At 45.5% G+C, this 19,396-nt stretch overlaps 1 protein-coding gene across 1 annotated transcript; it reads right to left on the bottom strand.

The window, feature by feature from the left end:
• Positions 1–157: 157 nt before the first annotated feature.
• LOC136452687 (anthranilate synthase beta subunit 2, chloroplastic-like) lies at positions 158–17,575 on the bottom strand. The gene is made up of 10 exons (XM_066453276.1): positions 17,414–17,575; positions 16,737–16,897; positions 16,195–16,265; positions 16,064–16,101; positions 15,813–15,921; positions 15,630–15,731; positions 9,933–9,950; positions 9,401–9,434; positions 7,264–7,344; positions 158–304 (listed from the first exon to the last, which is right to left on the bottom strand). Exons 1-10 carry the CDS (start codon positions 17,499–17,501, stop codon positions 158–160), a joined length of 849 nt encoding a protein of 282 aa, XP_066309373.1. The 5' UTR covers positions 17,502–17,575.
• Positions 17,576–19,396: the final 1,821 nt, after the last annotated feature.

The raw sequence follows: 19,396 nt of genomic DNA, 5'->3' as shown, positions 1-19,396 counted from the left end.
GCCACAAGCCCACAAGCAAACATGTACTGTACAGTAATTGGACTTAAGAGTGTTGTGACATCTGAGCATGTACAACTGACTTTACATGTTCGAGGAGCAGCAAGAGGAATACGTGAGGTGAGAGACAAAAATATGCAGTTACAGCATCTTATTGTTGTCACCACGCATGGCTGCTGACCAGCTGCTGCTGCTGCTGCTTCCAACGAGATAAATCATGGAGAGCAAATTTACCAAATCCTATCTTCTTGATAAAATTCTTGACCCCTTCAGTAGTTATGATGCTCTCCGGATGGAACTGCACGCCCTACATAATAAGAACGTTCACGGATGTAGATTCAAAATGGACAACAGTAACACTTAATAAAAGATTGATTGTTTTTGTTTTCTAATTAAGGTAGAAAAGAAAGAAACAGTTCGATTTGATTTGGAAAAAGCCTTCAGCTTACCACAGTACACAGCAGCGATGGTGTAACCAAATACACCGGCAGAATGCTGATAGATGGAGGCACTAGTGAAAGCACGAACAGAAAGTCTACTAGTTTTGCCCTGGTTGCCAGATAGGCAAATTCAAGCAGCCTATGCAAACCTACGCATGTACAAGTCAACAGACAAATTCAAGCAGCCTATGCAAACCTTACCCTAGTATACAAGTCAGAATTCAATCAAAATCTAATCTGCTTCCCTAGGTTATTTAGTTATGTATTGTGCTGGTGAATGATCCAGAGGTGAGCTTGGAAGAACACTACTTGCGTTGATGAACAGGTAAATGCCATCATGGGTTAAAGTTAAAAATCGCAAAGCAGTATGATGACATGCTTCAAAAGGGTTATGAACTTCCAGTATGCACCATTTTTAGTCTTTCTGTGAAAGTAAAAAAAAAAAAATCACAAGGCAACAGAAAAGGCATTTTATTTTTAGAAGGCAAGCAACTTATAAACACAGTAGCAAATTTCCAGATTACATGATCTGATTTGAAATGATGTTTTTTTGAAACAAAAGGCAGGAGCTCTGCCGCTCAATTAAGACGAAAGAATGTAATAATGTACAAGAAGGTTAGCCAACCGAGTAGCCAAAATGGCACCTGAGGGGCTAACCACCCCACGCGACGCGATTGAGCACAAACACGACACACTGCCATGGATCATCGTTGCCGGGCATGGAAGCAAAGCTGCAAGTAGCTTGGACTTCCCATGGCAGGCCACCCACTGGTCACCTCCCGACTGGTCCAAAGGAACGACCGTCACTGGTCATCGTTGCCAAGCTCAACCATTGAAGAGCAGCTCCGACTTCCGGTCGCAAACTCATGCCTCGCATCGAGGCCACGGCGATAATCCAGACGCGACGCCTTCAGGAAGGGAGCGACGCCGATGGCGCCACCGTCGCACGTCTAAAGTGGACCGTGTTTTCACCCTTGGATGACATACTAGAGGGGAAAACACGACGCCCCCAACAGGGAAGCGGTGCCCCTGCCAGCCTTCACCGCCATCATCGCTGTCCCGCCGCCCCACGGAAGCCCCTTCAGAGGGGCATCGACGCGCCGGCTGCACGCAACAGCCGCACAGCTGCGTCGGCCGTCACCCCCTCCGTCCGGGCCACGCATAGCCGGACCTGACTCCGCCGCTCGTGTCCCAGTGCCACACGACAAGGCCGCCATTGACCATCTTCGTCGGCCCCGGCACCCGCCGATGTCGCAGCCGACCTCGCCGCCAGCCGCTACAGGGCGTGTGCCCCACCATCTCGGGCGCCGCCCCCTGCCCAATTTATACAAGATCAAGTATGGCTGTCCCCGCTAACACGTTGACACGCGCATACTTTCACTCATATAAACCCGGTAGTCCGTCGAGTGTCCCGAAAGACCTCGGTAAATCAACATCATAACCAAGATCGCGTGATTAAGCAAATACACATCACATACACAGGGTTGCAGCGGAAATAATATTACAACTGGGTTCACAATTAAAAGTACCAGTTTGGGTTTCAAAATCGATTAGTGAAAACAACATAGCTTTCAAAAGATTACATTAATATATGTTCCAAATACATTGCTAGCATAAGTGACATCATCCGACAAAAGCATATAGATGAGAAGTAACTATAGAATCACCGAGCCACCGGCGGTTAGCCACCATCTTCACAGGCCGAGCACTTCACCTGCAACATGGTGGGATAAACCCTGAGTACGAGAAGGTACTCAGCTAGACTTACCCGTCAAAACCAGAAATAAAAGACACCAAGGGTCATGCAAGGCTTATAAGGTGGGCTAGCTTGACACAGTTGCACAAAAGAGCTTATGAATATAGTGACCAATTTAAACTTAGCATCAAGTTTATCATCATTTACCTGTCCACTAGATTAGCACCTATACTATAGCACTCACTTATTAGGAGCAAACAATATTAACCATAGCAGGTATAATTAGGTTGTCATCATCATATCATCATTTCTGAACCATTATGTTATTTAGTGTATCTACTTTGGAGATAAGCCCGTCAAGTTCTCACTAACCGGGAGAGACAGCGACTCGAATCGAATTATAACTCAGCTGAGGGGGTATTCCTAACTCTCACCCTGACATACTTTGCAAGGGTAGCCGTGGGTCACCTTTGGGACAACTCAGGAACCAAATTCGCGGGTTCGATCAGCACCAGCACTCTCAGGGATTACCCTTCTGCCAGGACGATCAGGACTTTTAAATCACCTGCCCTTGGACTCACGCCTACGGCTCTCTTCCGAGGCGCACTTTATACTTATCGACTCCTAGCCTGAGGTGAGCTACTCGGCTTCGTGGTCGGTCTCCAGACCCGGCCAACTAAGAGAGAGGCATGCGTTCAACATGAACAGGAAAGGCTCCAAGATTTAGTCCTTAAGCGACACAGACGGAGTCACTACCAACCGGCAAGCCTCCGCCCGGTCTTCATTTCAAATTAAGACAGGTTCTTTTCCACGATAGCAAATATAGCCAACCATGCCATATGTATATCCCTATATCTCGCAGGTGACAGGAAATCACCTGACTTCTACCGCGTTTAAGCAGGGCTAAGCACTACACGAGCCTGAGCTATATAGGATTTAGGGTATCAATATCTAGACAAGGATCGGATAACCAATGCAGCAAGTGTTTGCATCCAACACCTAAACTTAATGCAACAATATATATATGTAACAATAATACTTTAACTGCATTTCGGAAATTAGGAGGCTTAAAATGCTCCGGGGCTTGCCTGGGATCCGACACAAGTCAGTTCCGTTAGCTTGCACCGTCCTGGTGACATCTCAAGTCCTAGCACTCGCTTAGTCCTTCCAGCTTCGGGATAGATCCATCAAACGCTGTCTTCGGGTTTGGCTCCAACATCACATCCTTCACGTGGTGCATCTAGCGTACCTAGATAAGATGCAATATGCAAGTGTATGAATACATGGAAGTGCAATAGACAATGCATCGCATGCAGTAAGTAAGACAAGCACAAGATTACATTAACATGCACAAGCACTTCGCATTGCCTACTTTAAATATCGCACAATTTATCATCCCACGATAGCAAAGAAGACGACACACCAAGCATGACACAAGTTTCCCAAGATCTCAGGTACTCTAACTCAACCATCATCAAAGGTATGAGCCACACTTAGCAATATACAAGCAAACAACTATAATTGAAATCTGTCAATTTTTGGACATGCAAACAGCAGCTACAAGATTTAGCTATAACTGGAGTTACACAAGTCCAAATGACTTACAAGAAGACATTCTGGAAGTCTTATGAAATTATCTACAACTTTGTTATTATCACCAAAAGCTCATTCAAATCCTAACTGGATCAAACACTAGCATCTTTCAGATCTACTCATAATACAATCAAAACCTGATAGGAGACTTAAAAGTCATGTAACTCCTACACTATCAGGCCTATGGCCTTACAATTTGAACAAAAGCAAGACTATGGAATTTGCTACAACTTTTGTATTCACTACAACCATAGCAAACATCATTTACACCATGAAAATAACTGCACAAGCAAAACTACAAATGCAACCCAACAGCAGTGGTACAGAAAACTGATAGGAACTTCAGAGAAGCATAACTGGAGTTCTAGACCTCCAACAAACATGAACCATAACTTTTTGAAAAGTTTAGGAAGTTACCTACAACTTTCGTATTCTCATATTAAGATGATTCTATAGTTAGAAGGGTCAATTAATTCAATAATTGCATCTCTGTCCAAAACATAGACAGAAACTGACATGCCACTTTAAGCAGCTATAACTGGAGTTATACATGTCCAATAAATGTGGTTATAGACTTTTTAGAAAGCTTATCAAATTATAAACAACTTTGTTGTAAACACCTAAAGCTAATTCTACTATTAAGAAGGCCCCACAATACCAACAAGGTAACCCTGTCAGAGTTTGGGCAGAAACAGCCACTGATATTTAAGCAAGTATAACTCAAGATCTACTTAATCAAAAATTATGATATTTAGCTTTTTGAAAAGCTTAATAAAAGTACTACAACTCATGTATTATCATAAAGTCATGATTCATAACTTAACTAAGCCAATTAATTTAATCTTGCAGACCTATTCAGAATAGGGGTAAGGCAATACAGATAATTTGTTATTTTTATAGATCTGAAACTATCAAGCCTAAAATACTGAAATTTTTACCAGACATCACTAATCACATCAGTAACACTCCATAAAAATTTCACATTTATTTGAGTAAAATAAATGCAGTTATCAAAAAGACAAGACATGACTAGCATTAAGAACCTAACTGCCTAAATCTATTTTTACAGCTAAACCTTTAAACTAAAACATGTAATATTATAGATCTAATGCACAGAGAATTTCATAAGGATTCCAAAAAGTCCTCATTTACTATTTTACGAGTTTTCTACAAATTACTACGAATTTTCAAAGTTCCTACAAAATAATTACAAACCAGTCCTTACGGCACTATTCACATGAGTCACAGGTTCTGCAGAAAGGCCCTCTCCTTTTGTCGAATTGCTGCGCGAGATCCTTGACGGGGTCTGGGAGCAGAGGAGGCATTGGACTTCGCCGAATCCGGCTGGAGAGGCGGCAGTCGATGGCGACGAGTGGCGGGGAGCAAGTACGGTCCCGTGCGCACCCGATGGTGCCCTCGGCTCGGCCCGAGGAGGAGTGTGGAGGGCTGGCCATGTGTGCATGCGGCTCGGCTACGCGTAGACTTACGGCGGCGACGCTGTGGGGCGCGATGGGTGGCGAGGACGAGCCGTGCGAAACCGGGTGGCCACAGCGCGCCCGCGGCTGGGCTCCGCTCACGCCATGGCAGGGCGCAGCGGCCAGGCCGCGTGCTCGTGCGGCGGCGGCCCGAGCTTCGGCTTGGCTGGCGTCCATGGCGGACGCGCTCAGGCGCCGGCAGAGAATGGGAGAGGAGACAGAGAGCGAGAGGAAGAATGGGAGAGGGGCGAGTGCTCGGGTCTCCAAATCGACAAGCTGGGCGACGCGGCACGCATGCAGGCGAGCATGAGAGGCCACGGGGCATTGAGCGCCAGTACACGGTCGGCCATTCCTGCTGCTACTGTGGATTCAAATTTCTAATACCACCTCAAACATTCGACTGAAATGTCATCTTTCCCATCCTATATCTCCTAAACCGATTCGTTATTCGTTCAACTGATTGCACCATGTGTTATAGCTAAATGAGTACTACAAATTTTCTTAAAGGATCATGGTCTGGATCGGATCGGTTTGCAAGATATTAGTTCCTCAATGTAGAGACATGAAACCTGAAAACAATCATTCAGTCCATTGAGGACTTAGCAAATTTTTCGAGCTCCAAAGTAGTAATGGATTCCAATTTGAGGGCTCGGTTGGACTAAGTTAGAGACTGAGCTAGGTCTTGACCTTTAAACAAAGTTTGTTCTACTCAAACTGAGCTACAACTTTTATTAAAGGTGCAACTCCATGGAAGCACTGTAAGTGGTTGATCAACATAGGTCAAAGTAGCATCACTATAAAGCTTAAATCACCCTTTTTGATCTATTGGAGCATTTTCTGGCCACCTGCTCAACATGAACCCTTCATAACTTTTGTTCATGAGTGCAAGTAGAGTTGTTTGAGCAAGGTACCAAGGTTTGGTTGACTTCATAGGTTTCCATCCACTTGATAAAGCAATTCATGCAAAGATATGACTTATCATTTCATGGAACTTCTTGATTCCGAACTTCATGAAACTTTTCCACAGGTCTAGATGGATGCATGTGGATGTAATGTACATGGAATAAGCATGTTTAACATTACTCTTGCATAATCTTAACAAGGGTCCATATGTAAGCAAATGTGCGTGGCCCAAGTTTAAGTTGGAGCTCCATCATGTAGATTTGATCTTGACACCTTCATTACCACTCGACATGTCATGTTTGAGCTCAAACCCATTGCTTAACTGGTGACAAACACCTGGGGTGTTACAAGGCCCTGAACCCGGCGCCCCATGCCGCCGCCGCCTCCGTCTTGACCACAACCGCAGGCACCGCCATGTGCTGGCCCGTCGCCCTGCCCGCCGCCGAGGCCGGCAAACCGGCCACCACGAGCAGGCTAGCCAGCAGGTTGCCACCCTGGCCATAGCCAGTCCCTAAAGAGGCTTGGCCGTCACCGCAACAGCTAGGGCCGTGAGGGGAGAGGCAGGCAGAGGGAGCGCTGCCCCTAGCGCCATCACAAGCCCCGACCGCCGCCGCAACCGCCACAGGCCACCACTTCACCCGCCGCCGGCCCCGAAGCCGAACTGGCCACCTGGAGTCCAGATCCAGCCTCCCGAGCACCGGATCTGACCTCACGTGGCCCGGACCGGTGGCCCCAGCTGTCACCGCCGTCGCCGTCAAGAGAGGAGGAGGGGGACACGCGGAGGAGAAGGAGAGCCCGCCGCCATCCCCTGCGCCAGCTCGGGCACCAGCCGGTGCCGCCATAGCCACGACGGCCCTCCTCGCTGAGCTCCACGCAGCTCACGCGAGGGGAGGGGCCATCGGCCTGCTGCCGCACGCGCCGCCAAGAGCAGGAGAAAGGCCCCGCCGCCGCCAGCCCTATCGGTCGGGCGGCCATGCCGGCGGACAGCTCCACGACAGCGCGTCGGGGAGGGGAGGGGAGGGGAGGGTCTGCTAGGGATTGGGGGGAGGAGCCACCCGAGCCACTCACGTGGGAGTGACGCGGGGGTAGGTTCGGCTACCATTGGGATTCTCAGCAGTTTCATTATGTTGTTATAAATAAAAAAGACATGTGAGCAAACCTGAATATGTTTGTATATCCTGTGGCGAGCAGCCATGATCAACCCATCATCTGTCCATGCAACAATTTCCAGGGTAACATGCTGAATGCGTACCCAGAGTGAGACGAACTCCTCCAATTGAGATGATGTAGTGATTTTCCTCTCCAAAGTTTGTATCCAAGCGTCGCGGCTTAGTTCTTGGTACACCGTTTTGTTTTTCATTCTTACCAACTCGAAGAGGTGGGGGGCTAGGTTTCTGGGTGCCTCACCATCCAACCAACTATGGTGCCAAAATTTGGTCTTCTTGCCATTGCCGATGGAAATGGTAGTTGAGGCGTTGAAGAGTAGGCGGTCCATATCGTTACATGGGACATCAGTGCCCATCCAAGGTTTGTCGGGTGTCGCCCACTCCTGCCAAAGCCACCGCAGCTGGAGTGCTCTACTGAACTTGACAAGATCAATCACCCCGAGTCCCCCAAGGTCTTTGGGCTGAGTGAGAGTCGGCCAGTTGACTAAGCAGTGTCCACCATTTGCCTTGTCGTCCCCTTTCCAGAGGAAGGATCGCCGAATCTTATCTATTTGTTTTCTTGCCTAGGCTGCAATGGGGAAGATGGTCAGATGATAAGTCAGGATGGAAGATAACACCGAGGTGACTAAGGTGAGCCTTCCTGCGCGGTTTAGAAGTCGCCCTTTCCATCCTTGTAGGCGTTGCCCAATTTTCTCAATGAGTGGTTGGACATGTACCTTTTGTAGTGCTCGTGTGTGGAGCTGTAGCCCAAGGTAGCGACAAGGGAAGTCTTTGCAGGCGCCTAGGAAAGGTTCAAGGATATTTTGAAGATCTAAACCATCACATCGGATAGGGTGGATGGAGCTCTTGTCGAAATTGGTAACTAGACCTGTAGCCTGACCAAAGGTTTCCAGGATTCTTTTTACTGCCAGCAAGTCCTCCCGGTTCGGTATGGTTTCCTTTGGTGCAAATCCAATCATCTAGATTGGAAGAAGCAATTCCCCCATTCGTAACAAATGGTTATCCATTTGCAATGAAGATTGCTACATCATCTGCATAGAGTGAAGTCCTAAGTTTCATCTATGCCAGTGGCAGGGGCGTGAGGACTCCATTAGCAGAAGCCTAGTATAGGCTGTAGGGGGTCGATGGCTAAAATGAAAAGCATGGGTGAGATGTCGCACCCCTCGCTTGTGGCTGAAACTATCCCCGAGCTGACCATTTACCATGGCTCTCGAGGAGGCCGTGCCGAAGAGCATGGAAATCCACTCCCTCCATCGTTGCCCAAAACCCAATGCACGGAGGACCTCAAGAAGGTAGCTCCAATTGATAGTGTCGAAGGCCTTTTGGATGTCCAGTTTCACGAAGAGCGCCGGAATTTTCAGTTTTTGCAGTCTCTTGACCGTGTTTTGCACGTAGAGAAAATTGTCCTGGATACATCTTCGCTTGATAAATGCACTTTGGCAGTTGGAAACGAGGTCATCCAGGAAGGGTGCCAATCTATTTGCAAGCAGTTTGGAAAAAATCTTTGCGATGCTATGGACCAAGCTGATGGGCCTGTAGTCACTTACTTTAGTGGCGTCTGGCTTTTTTGGGATGAGGACAATGTTGGCTAAGTTAAGTAGATCAAGGTGCTGACTGTTCATGTTGTATAATTGATTTAAGGCACTTGTGAGATCAGAACGAATGATATCCCAACACTTCTTGAAGAAAGCTCCTGTGAATCCGTCTGGCCCTGGGGCTTTGTCTCCGGGCATCGAGTCTACGGTATTTTTTATCTCTTCCTGTGTAGGGGCTTCAAGGGCCGACAGATCATGCTGCTGGTAGCCCAAAGAAGTCCAGTTGAAGGCAGACAGCCTGAACACATTGTTTCAAAAAAAAAAAGGCAGACAGCCTGCTCACAGCCGATCCGAGGTGTTGCCTGAAGTGCTCAGTGACCTCTTTTTCCTTGTCCTTTTGAGCGAAGAGAATTTCATTGCCTCTTTGAAGGCACTGGATGTAGTTTTTTTTCTGGATCTTGCATTTGCCCTTAACTGGAAAAATTTAGTATTTGCATCTCCTAAGCAAAGGTTTGTTATCCGGGAACGTTGGCGCATTCTTGATTTTATCAGAATTTTGCATAAAAATGAACTTTCAACACTAAATACCTACTACGGGAAAGTAGTGTCTCGAAATGAGCCTATTGTAACTGAAGTGATATTCTTCAGCCCAGGTTAAATAGCAGTATGAGTTTGTGCATGCATTCACATGGAATGTGGTGACCAAAACTCTTTGTCGAAAATGTTGTCATCCTGTTGCAATTTTTGTATGTAACTGATGCTAAAATATTGAGATTCAAAATTCAAAAACTACCCTTGACAGTCGCATCAAATAATGGCAATTATAACAAGAAAACTCTCCATTTCAGAGGAGCTAGTAAAAGCGTCTCTCCTGTAATGTTTATGTTAAGAGAAAACATATTATTCATATTTTTTATATTTTCAGTAATGGAGCGGTATAGGAAGAAGAAGAAGGACATACACATGGTTTTTATTGACTTGGAGAAGACTTATGATAAATACCAAGGAATGTTATGTGGTAGGCTTTGGACAAACATAAAGTCCCAACGAAGTACGTCGGGCTCATTAAGGACATGTACAACAATGTTGTGACTAGAGTTCGAACAAGTGATGGAGATACGGATGACTTCCCGATTAGGATAGGACTACATCAAGAGTCAGCTTTTGTGACAGAACCGCCTAATCTAATGCCTCCCAGAAGTGCTCGTCTTCCATTAGACACTAAGCACTAGAAGGAGACCACCAAATTACATGGTCCCGTCGGACACACCCCAGGGGAGAACCCGAAAATCCATATTTTTCCCATCAGGATCACAAATGAGAGAATAAAGCTTACATCATTCTTAACCATTTCTTACATCACTTTGCATTTAACATCAGAGTAAAATATTTATCATTTATAATAGCGGAATATGAACATATTATCAGAGTTATAAACAATTTAATTGAACAACGAAATATAAACAAGTGATCCGAATTACAGCGGAAATAAATATCTAACATGACAAGATGAAGTATTGATATATAAACTACGACAACAGATTATGAAACTTTTATTTATAAAAGCATTTGGTGAAAGTTGTAAATAAAAACTACGTTCGCAGCGTAAAGGAATCCTCGCTGAGCCCACCAGGAGGTATCCACATACAAGGGTCAGCTCTAGCATCCACCTGTCACCTGCAATAGGGGGAATAAAACCCTGAGTACTCAATTATACTCAGCAAGATTTATCCGACAGGAGGAAAGAAAAGACTCCAAGGATATGCAAAGCTATCTAGCTTGTGGGTTTATTGCATTTACAGAAAGCATTACTAAGCGTGCGTCCTTATATTCGATTTTTATTAATGGCCGTATTGATTCATTAACTAACCATTCTATGTAAGCACCTGTGCTACTTTTCAAGCAGGTGGTAAGCAATCAGATTTCTTTTTTTTTCATCTTTCATCTTTCAGTTCTTACTACGGTGCTAGTCATAAGACAAGCCGTACAGGATCGCCCGGCGATTCGCGAATCAATGCCTCCAGCTGGGTACCCCGAAAACATACGCCCCGCTTGTGTCCAAGGCACAAGTAGGATCAACCCGTCACCCTCCTGTCCTGGGATCCTAGGTCCCCATCCAAACTGGGACTCCAAGCCCTCGCCTCTGAGTCCCAGACTCAGTGTGGTGCAAGGATCTTCTCCACTAAAATAAAACCCTGACAGTTGGTCCGGAAAGAGTCAGAACCCACGACAAGAGAACAAGTCTTCCAAGCGCCCATACCCAAGTATGTGCTCGGGATAATAAGTCTGTGACTTGCCTCGATGGCTTATGCAACGATCGGTCCTTAACCGACATAGACAGAAAAAGCAGTGTAACCAAGCTATGCCCCGCGTCCACGACGACACAACCTCTTACACCCACCAATACCCAAACCATATCCCTGTCCGGTCACCATTTTTCTTTCCACCATTTATATATTCTAAGTGATAATAATCCAATAATATATTTCCTATCTCTCGCGAGTGACAGCCATCACTCGACTTCTAGCGGAGACCTGTAGCATAGCATTCTACACAATCCTGTCATACTAGTAAGACTCATAGAATAAAGATATATATGCAAGTGGATTTCATTCAACTCCTTAAAACTTAATGCACCATTATAATTTAAACTGCAGAAAAGTAGGAGTGATGCACCGGGGCTTGTCTGGGTAAGATATATTAAAAAGTTAGTATCTGCATCTTCAGATCATCCACCATCATCTGAATAGAAAGCCCATTACATCATCTCCTGGAGAGAATACCATTACACCATCCTCGGATTCCTAATCATCCTTCAATTGATCCATTGACCTATCATCGTACCTATATGATATGCAATGCGAAGTAATGCAAAACGTAATTAATCGACTGCAATCGTGACTCGTAAAATGCGATTTACGCCTCTCAAGTTAACGGGCTAGTTCTAACGACGACCGTACTTAGGCTACATATACACGTTGTCGGATAAGGCATTATTTCCCAACAATCATTTTAGTTATACAAATCCAAGTTGTTTATTTCATCCTATCGATTTAATCTTTATTCGAAATAGGACATCATTATCTATTTAGCAAACTAATTATTCTAGAGCTACAAAAATTACAGTGAGTACCTAATATTGCTAGGAGCTTACTGTAGATTCAGCACTATTACCAATTTATTACAATAATTCCGACAAATTTATATTTTTATAATATTAAGTACCTTATATTAATTATATAGCTTCCAAAAATATTATCAAATTATGTGAACAAAATATACTAACAGATAGATCATGATTTTAGGAGATTAACAAAACTGATTTCACTATTTTTTGGATCCCTATACTATTTTATATTGATTTTACAAGTTTACTTTATAAGCTAAATTAGAAATCTCTCTAGAAATAAAAAAGGCCGATGACACGACCACGGCCCAACGGCGTGCGGGCAGCGGACGACCCATGGGCGCGTAGACAGCGGGCAGCCCATAGCCATGAGTCTGCGCACACCCGGCCCAAACACGGGAGTGGCACCCGACCGGCCCAGGCATAGGCAACAGGCTGGCCCGCTGCGCGGCGGGGCGCGAGCGGCCCAGCAACGGCCCACGCGCGACGCCGACGCGACAACGGCAGGCCGGCCCAGCGCAGACGAGCCTACCGGTGCGGTGGCAACTTGCATAAAGGCCCTCGAAGTTTCCCTAAATCAACTAAGCCCTCATTTGTAAATTTATGAGTCTAACGTTTTCATAAAATGGACACAGTACGACTTGCTATTTGCTTTCGGGGTCCTTTCTCTTCCTAGAAACAGAGCAGCGCAGGGGAAGGAAATCGACCGGCGGTGGTGCTGAACACGGTGGCACCCGGCTGGGCAGCACGGGCCCGGTGGTACGGCTGGCTCTGAGGTGGCGTGGTGGGGTGCAGCGTCGAACTCGGGAGGGGCAGCGCCATGGACTACTGTCCAGCGCGGCCGAAGGGTACCCGCGCGCACACGCGACGACCGAGTGACGACGAGCGCAGACTCGCCCGAGGCCAGCAGAGGGAGGCGAGGCGTTGGCGATGGAGACCCAGATGTGGAGGAGCACGGCACGGCGGCCACGCGGCAGCGGCACACGGCGGAGGAGACGCCTGAGAGGGACGGTGCCATGGAGCAGGCGAGGCGGAGCCACGTGCGGCTTGGTGAGACGGAGGAGAGCGGCGGCGGTGCTGCGCCATCACGGCCACAGGCGCAGGCGGTCGCAGAGCTCGGCGTGACGGCGGGCGCGCGTGCGCGGTCAGCAGCAGCTCGGGAGGAGCAACGAAGGAGTAGGGGAGAGAGAGAGAGAGACGCCGGTGCTGCGGTACGGTGCAAGGCCACGGCGGCGCGTGAGGAGATGGTGGTGGCGGCCATGGTGCGGTCGTGCCGAGAAGCAGCGGGACTAGTGCGGGAGGGGCCAAGGGGCGCGCGCTCGTCGGCGGGGCACTGTAGATGGGAGGCGCACGGACCGACGGAGCTTCGCGGGGCATCAACAGCAGGCGAGCCCGGCGAACGGGAGCGTTGCGGACGAAAGGCGGCATGGTGCTGGGCCAGAGCGGGGAAAGAAGAGACAACGGCGGGCGGTGACAACCGAGGCCCAGCGGCGCAGTAGAGCGGACGGAGACCAAGAAAAACAGACGCGTGAGAGAGATAGCGAGGAGCCGTGCGGTTCATCATCGATTTCATAGATGTGGCGTGGGACAGAACCACGTGCAGGCGAGGTGACACAACGAGCAGACAGCCAGCGCAGCTAGGACAGACAAACCCACGCGGGCGCATGCGTTACACGCGACCACACCCTTGTCGGATGCTCAGCTCGACAGAGCAAGCGGAGATAGGGGCGGACAGGGCAAGGCAGCAGGGGCAGCACGGCAAGGTAATGATTCGACGAAACAACGGAGGCAGTGGTTGCTCGACGGTGCACGACAGAGAGAGGAGCGAAAGCAAAGACCAGGAAATAAGGATGCGGATGTATGAGGAGACTTTGCACTGCCGCGCCACGACAGAAGACGAGACGGTGAATAATTGTCCGGCAACACGTACGCTGTACGCCGGACAAATAAAAGAAGTTGTTGCGCTCTCTTTCTCGTCAGTTCGATATTTCTAAATATCTTTACGCACTGAGTAATTTAACTAGGATGTTTATTTGAGTCCACAAAACTAAGTCACACGGGATTCGCTTATCGCCTCGAGTACGTTTTAAATAAAAAATCTGAGAAAGTCATTTTCAGACATTTTTCTTAGGCCTAAATCGCGGTACTAAACAAGCTCGTAACACCAGAATGTTACAGCTTTGAGCCCTTATTTGTTTGCCTTAGTGATGGACGAGGTCACAAGGGACACACAAGGGGACATCCCTTGGTGTATGCTTTTCGCGGACGATGTAGTGCTAGTTGATGAAAGTTGTACAGGAGTGAATCAAAAACTGTAGTTATGGCGGGAGACTTTGGAGTCCAAAGGTTTTAGACTCAATAGAACTAAAACTGAGTATATGAGATATGACTTCAGTACTACTATTCAGGAGGAGGAAGATATTAGTTTGGAAGGTCAAGTAGTGCCTAGGAAGGATACCTTTCGATATTTAGGATTAATGCTATAGAGAGACGGGGATATTGATGAAGATGTTAGCCATAGAATCAAAGCAGGGTGGATGACGGCAAGCATCTGGTGTCCTATGTGATAAAAGGGTACCACAGAAGCTAAAAGACAAGTTTTATTGGATGACGATTAGACCTGCTATGTTGTATGATGCAGAATGTTGGCTTACGAAAAGACGACATGTTCAACAGATAAGTGTCGCGGAAATACGTATGTTGCGTTGGATTTACAGTAATACAAGAAGGGATCGAGTTCGGAACGATGATATACGTGATAGATTAGGGGTAGTACCAATTGAAGAAAAACTTGTCCAACACCGGTTGAGATGTTTGGACATGTCCAACGGAGACCTCCAGAGACACCGGTGCGCAGTGGAATCCTAAGCCAGGATAGTAACGTGAAGAGGGACAGAGGAAGACCGAAGTTGACTTGGGTAGAGGCAATAAAAGGAGACTTGAAAGGATGGAATATACCTAAAGACTTAGCCTTAGATAGGAGTGCTTGGAAGACAGTTATTCACATGCCTAAACCTTGATTGTTTCTGCTGGGTTTAAACTCTAGCCTACCCCGACTTGTTTGAGAGGCTTTGTTATTGTTGTTGTTGTTGTTGTTGTTTTTATATTTTCAGTAACCTAAATGGATTCTCCAAATACAGAACAAGACAAGCTACCTTCCTTACCTATCTGTAACTTCAGGTTGCACATCAATAAAAGCTAACTAAGCAAACAAAGATGGTTCAACTATGTTTCCTTTCTTGCAAACCTAATAATGGAACAATAAGAAGCAAGTCTGCCTCTGTCATGACAACAAAAAGGAAGCTTCAGGATGACACATCCAATAACACAACTCTCGGTGAAGACTTCATTCTCATTTAGTGAACCCAAGCTCTAGATTGCCAACATATTTTTTGTTGGATTGCGAAGCTTATTGTACCATAGTGAAGTATATTTTTTAATTAAAAAAATACAGTCCTTATTTGCACTAAACAACACTTTTATGCTCCTAAATCATGTATCGTCACTTTATATTGTAATCTGGTCTTCTTTTGAACAAGTATTGTTAGCTGGTCTAGATTGTATTAACTTTTAACTTTTCTAGGGAAATAAATGGGAGGGCTAGACACAAGAAAGAAGATAACTGAGTATCAGGTCCCACATATGGTAAGTTGTATGCCAATTAAACCCGATGGATGGGAAGCTTAAGGGATCTTACTTTGGAAGATCGGAAAGCAGAGTTCCATCAAGTTTCTCATCGTAATGAACAAAGGAGCCCTTTCCATGCACAACTCCATAAGGAGATCGGACAACCTTCCCTACAAACATGAAACAGGAAAATAAGACAGGTTTGAAGTCTAAAGATACACCTCAAGTGAAGAACTTGTGCACATACAAATCTCCAAATGCCTCCCCAATGCATTGTAAACCCATGCAAACCCCAAACAATGGTATAGAGGGTCCAAGCTCTGTAACTGTTTGCAAGGATATTCCAGAATCTTGAGGAGTGCCTGTCATTTCAATTTTGTTAAAAAGAGAAAACAAAATAATTTATAGGCATACCAAAAATAAAACAGTAGATTTTAAGAGTACATTCATTAGCATCTCATATGTTAGTATTAACGAATGGAATTAGTACAGAAAAATGCTGACCAGGGCCTGGGGAAATAAGTATTCCTCTAGGAGAGATCCTGTAGAGCAAGCAACACACTGCATGTGATATTATCAAGAGAATTCATCATGTAAACTTGCGGAACCTTATACAGGAAAGAATAGTTACCTACTTCTTAATTTCTTCCACAGTGATCTCATCATTGCGATAAACCTCAAAATTAGCTCCAACCTCGCCCATGTACTGCATATAGACAAATTTTAGGAAACTTCAGTAATCAGTACAATCGACAAGAGAGTTTATATTTGTGAGAAGTTCTTTCTTTCTTTCTTTCTTTCTTTATTTCAAGAATGTATTTTTGTCCATATTTTCTATTGGGAATCCATTTTGGTCCTCTTATAGCCACATATTTATAGTATTCGAAGTTACATTATTAGTCCTTAGTTCCTAATCCCTGAGGTTTCTAAGAAAAGTCATAACTATGTTTTGATTGCTTATGCAGGTTCATTCACCAGAGACTTTAACTGGGCAATGTCAAAGTTTTTCCAATTAGATATCCAAAGATAGTATGTATTGAAAAGAGTGTGGAAACTGGAAAGACTCAAGCTCCTTCACACTAATCATGCCATCACATCACCAATCTAAATTACTTTTGAAGTTACCATAATGCATGGAAAAGTTTCTTAATTAGTAATGCAACAGTACTGCTTTTACCTGGCATAAATTATATGTGAAGCTATCGTAGTTGTCTACGACTATTATTGGTCTAGTATTTTGCTTTACTCCAACAAATGCATCACCACCTTCCACTGCTGAGATAGCAGATTTAGCAACAAACTTTTGCTGTTTAACGGTTGTGGATCCACTGAGTGCTCCTGCACGATCAGTTAAAATATCTATTATAATTAAACAAACAGGACAAATTAATGTAATTCTGTGAATTCTGTTTTTTTCTTGTTGTCTCAATGGCAATCGGTAGGATACTAATTTCAAGCGATGCTAAGCTATCACAGCTTGCTAAAAGAATTTACACAGATTTCTTTGACCACTCCATTAATTGATCAGCGAACAAGAGCCTTAGTTCGTTTCACAGAACAGGAAAAGCAGAATCTCGTTTCAGCACTCCCAAAGTCTAAGACCCAAGTTGCCATTGCCGAGATTATATAAAAGAAAGAAACGAGGAGGTCACTGATGGAGTGATGGGGGCAGGTAAGTACACTGTACACGGAGCTTCGGACTTCGCCGGCGGCCGGCGGCCGGCGCCCACAACGAAGGCTATTCGTTTCTCCTAGATCGATCACGGATTCGTCCCGATCGAGGGAGCACAATCAAGATACCCGACGGCGCGGAACAACAAAGCAATAAATGCAACGTACCACCAACTCGCTTACCTACGCGGAGGCTGGAGAGGCGGCGCGGCTCGGCCCGCGGCGTCGTGGCGGGGTGGATCTTGGCTACGAGGCGTGCGGCGTAGGCCATTGGATTGGAGCGAGGAGCCGAGGAGACAGGGTGGCGTCGGGGTCGGCCGGAGTGGAAGACGGCATGCAGGAATCAACACTCGGGCCTCGGGGGTCCGATCAAGTTTCTCGGGTTTGGTGGGAATGGGACAGCTAGGACCGTCAGCGTTTCATTCTTCTCTCTTACGTTTCCATCAATTCTTACCATTTTTTTTGAGCCAGTCCTATATGGAGCATTTACGAAAAAGGAAAGATTAAACAGGCTAACAACTGGGACCAGTATAGATGTATACGTACCACTACGCTAGGTCTGATGAAAAACTCGTAATTCGCTGGATCGCCCGACTCGCTTGTTAGTAGTTGGATTTGAGCTGGGCTTATTTGAAATTTTAAATAAGTTGAGCCAGCACTTTAGCTCAGTTAATTAACATACTAGTGATCTAGCTCACTAGCCGCTCGTGAGCCAAAATGAGTAAGGTAAATCAGATGACAGTAACTTGCAATCACAGCTTTGATTACTCCCTTGCAAGCCAATGCAGCAACAAGCATTAGCTTTTGTTTTTTTTCTTGATTTTCCCAAACTAGCATCAAATATGTCTTCGTATTTATTTTGTTTTTCTCAAATCAGCACTCGTCTCTGTCTTTTGCTATATGAATAACCTCAACAGGAAGAAAAAAATTTCAAGTTAGCTCACGAGCCAACTCGAGCTGTCAAGCGAGCTGAGTCAAGCTGAGCTTCTAACTCGTTAGTATAATAAGCCGAGCCAAGCTGCTTGATAACGAGCTGAGCTGACTCGATATCCAGCCCTACACCATGCCAAACACATATTCGTAAATTTATTTTTACTAAAATATAGCCAGCTGAGTTATTGTTTTCGGTACCGCTAGCATCTAGATGTTCGGACGGACGTCAATTTAATGATATGGTGGAGCATTAACATAGTGGACATTTTTATACAAGAGCTGCTAGCAAATTTTATATCTTTTCTTATAAAAACCTTTAGTAAAGGTTATAAATAAACACTACGGTCGTAGCGTGAAAGGAATCATCTCTGAGCCCACCAGAAGATTTTCACACACAAGTTAGATCTACGTATCCTCCGGTCACCTGCAATAGGAAAAATAAAACCCTAAGTACTCGATTGTACTTAGCAAGACTTATCCGATAGGAGAAAAGTAAAAGACTCCAAGGATATGCAAGGCTTATTTGGCTTGTGGGTTATTACATCTACGGAAGCGTTACTAAACGTGTGTCTTTATAGTCAATTTTATTAGCAGTCATTATTAGTTCATTAACTAACCATTCTATGTAAGCACCTATGCTACTTTCAAGCAGGTGGTGAGCAATCAGAACCATTTTACCATCTTTCATATTCCAGTCCTTACTACGGTGCTATATCATAGCCAAGTCGTATCGTCTCACAGAAACGGTGATTCGTGAATCAATATATCCCAACTGGGTATCCCGAAACACACGTCCCGTCTGTACTCCAGGCACAAACAAAACCAACCCATTCCACTCCTGTCACAGGGTCAAGGTCCCCTAAAAGGATCAAGATGCCCAAGAGAGAGATGAATTGGGCTAATTCTAAAATTCTTTGCAATAATTAAACTCGACGGTTAGCCCACTTCACCCCTTGTGCCTAAAAAGTGTTTCTATTGTTCTATCGCATAAAAGTTTAGCAACCTATATTCCAATCCTACTCTAGCATGGTAATTCTATGAATATAAAAACAAGAATTGAATTGCTCAAAGTAAAGAGAGAAGTAAAGAGAGAAGGAGGAACACGGCGATATTTTGCCGAGGTATCGGAGAGTCGTCACTCCCCACTAGTCCTCGTTGGAGCACCCACGTAAGGGTGTAGCTCCCCCTTGATCCGCATAAGGATCAAGTGCTCTCTACGGGTTGATTCTTCGA

The sequence above is a fragment of the Miscanthus floridulus genome, chromosome 1 (genome assembly GCF_019320115.1).
Source record: "Miscanthus floridulus cultivar M001 chromosome 1, ASM1932011v1, whole genome shotgun sequence".
In the NCBI taxonomy this organism is placed as follows: Eukaryota; Viridiplantae; Streptophyta; class Magnoliopsida; order Poales; family Poaceae; genus Miscanthus; species Miscanthus floridulus.
Note: the sequence above shows the minus strand (reverse complement) of the source record. Positions and strands in the feature narration are given on the sequence as shown.

Coding starts and splice junctions, on each gene's coding strand:
- LOC136452687 (XM_066453276.1), bottom strand. CDS start 17,501: ATGGCCTACGCCGCACGCCTCGTAGCCAAGATCCACCCCGCCACGACG. Junction 16,266..16,736: donor TCACATATAATTTATGCCAG/GTAAAAGCAGTA, acceptor GTCTATATGCAG/TACATGGGCGAGGTTGGAGC. Junction 305..7,263: donor GGATATACAAACATATTCAG/GTTTGCTCACAT, acceptor CTTATTATGTAG/GGCGTGCAGTTCCATCCGGA.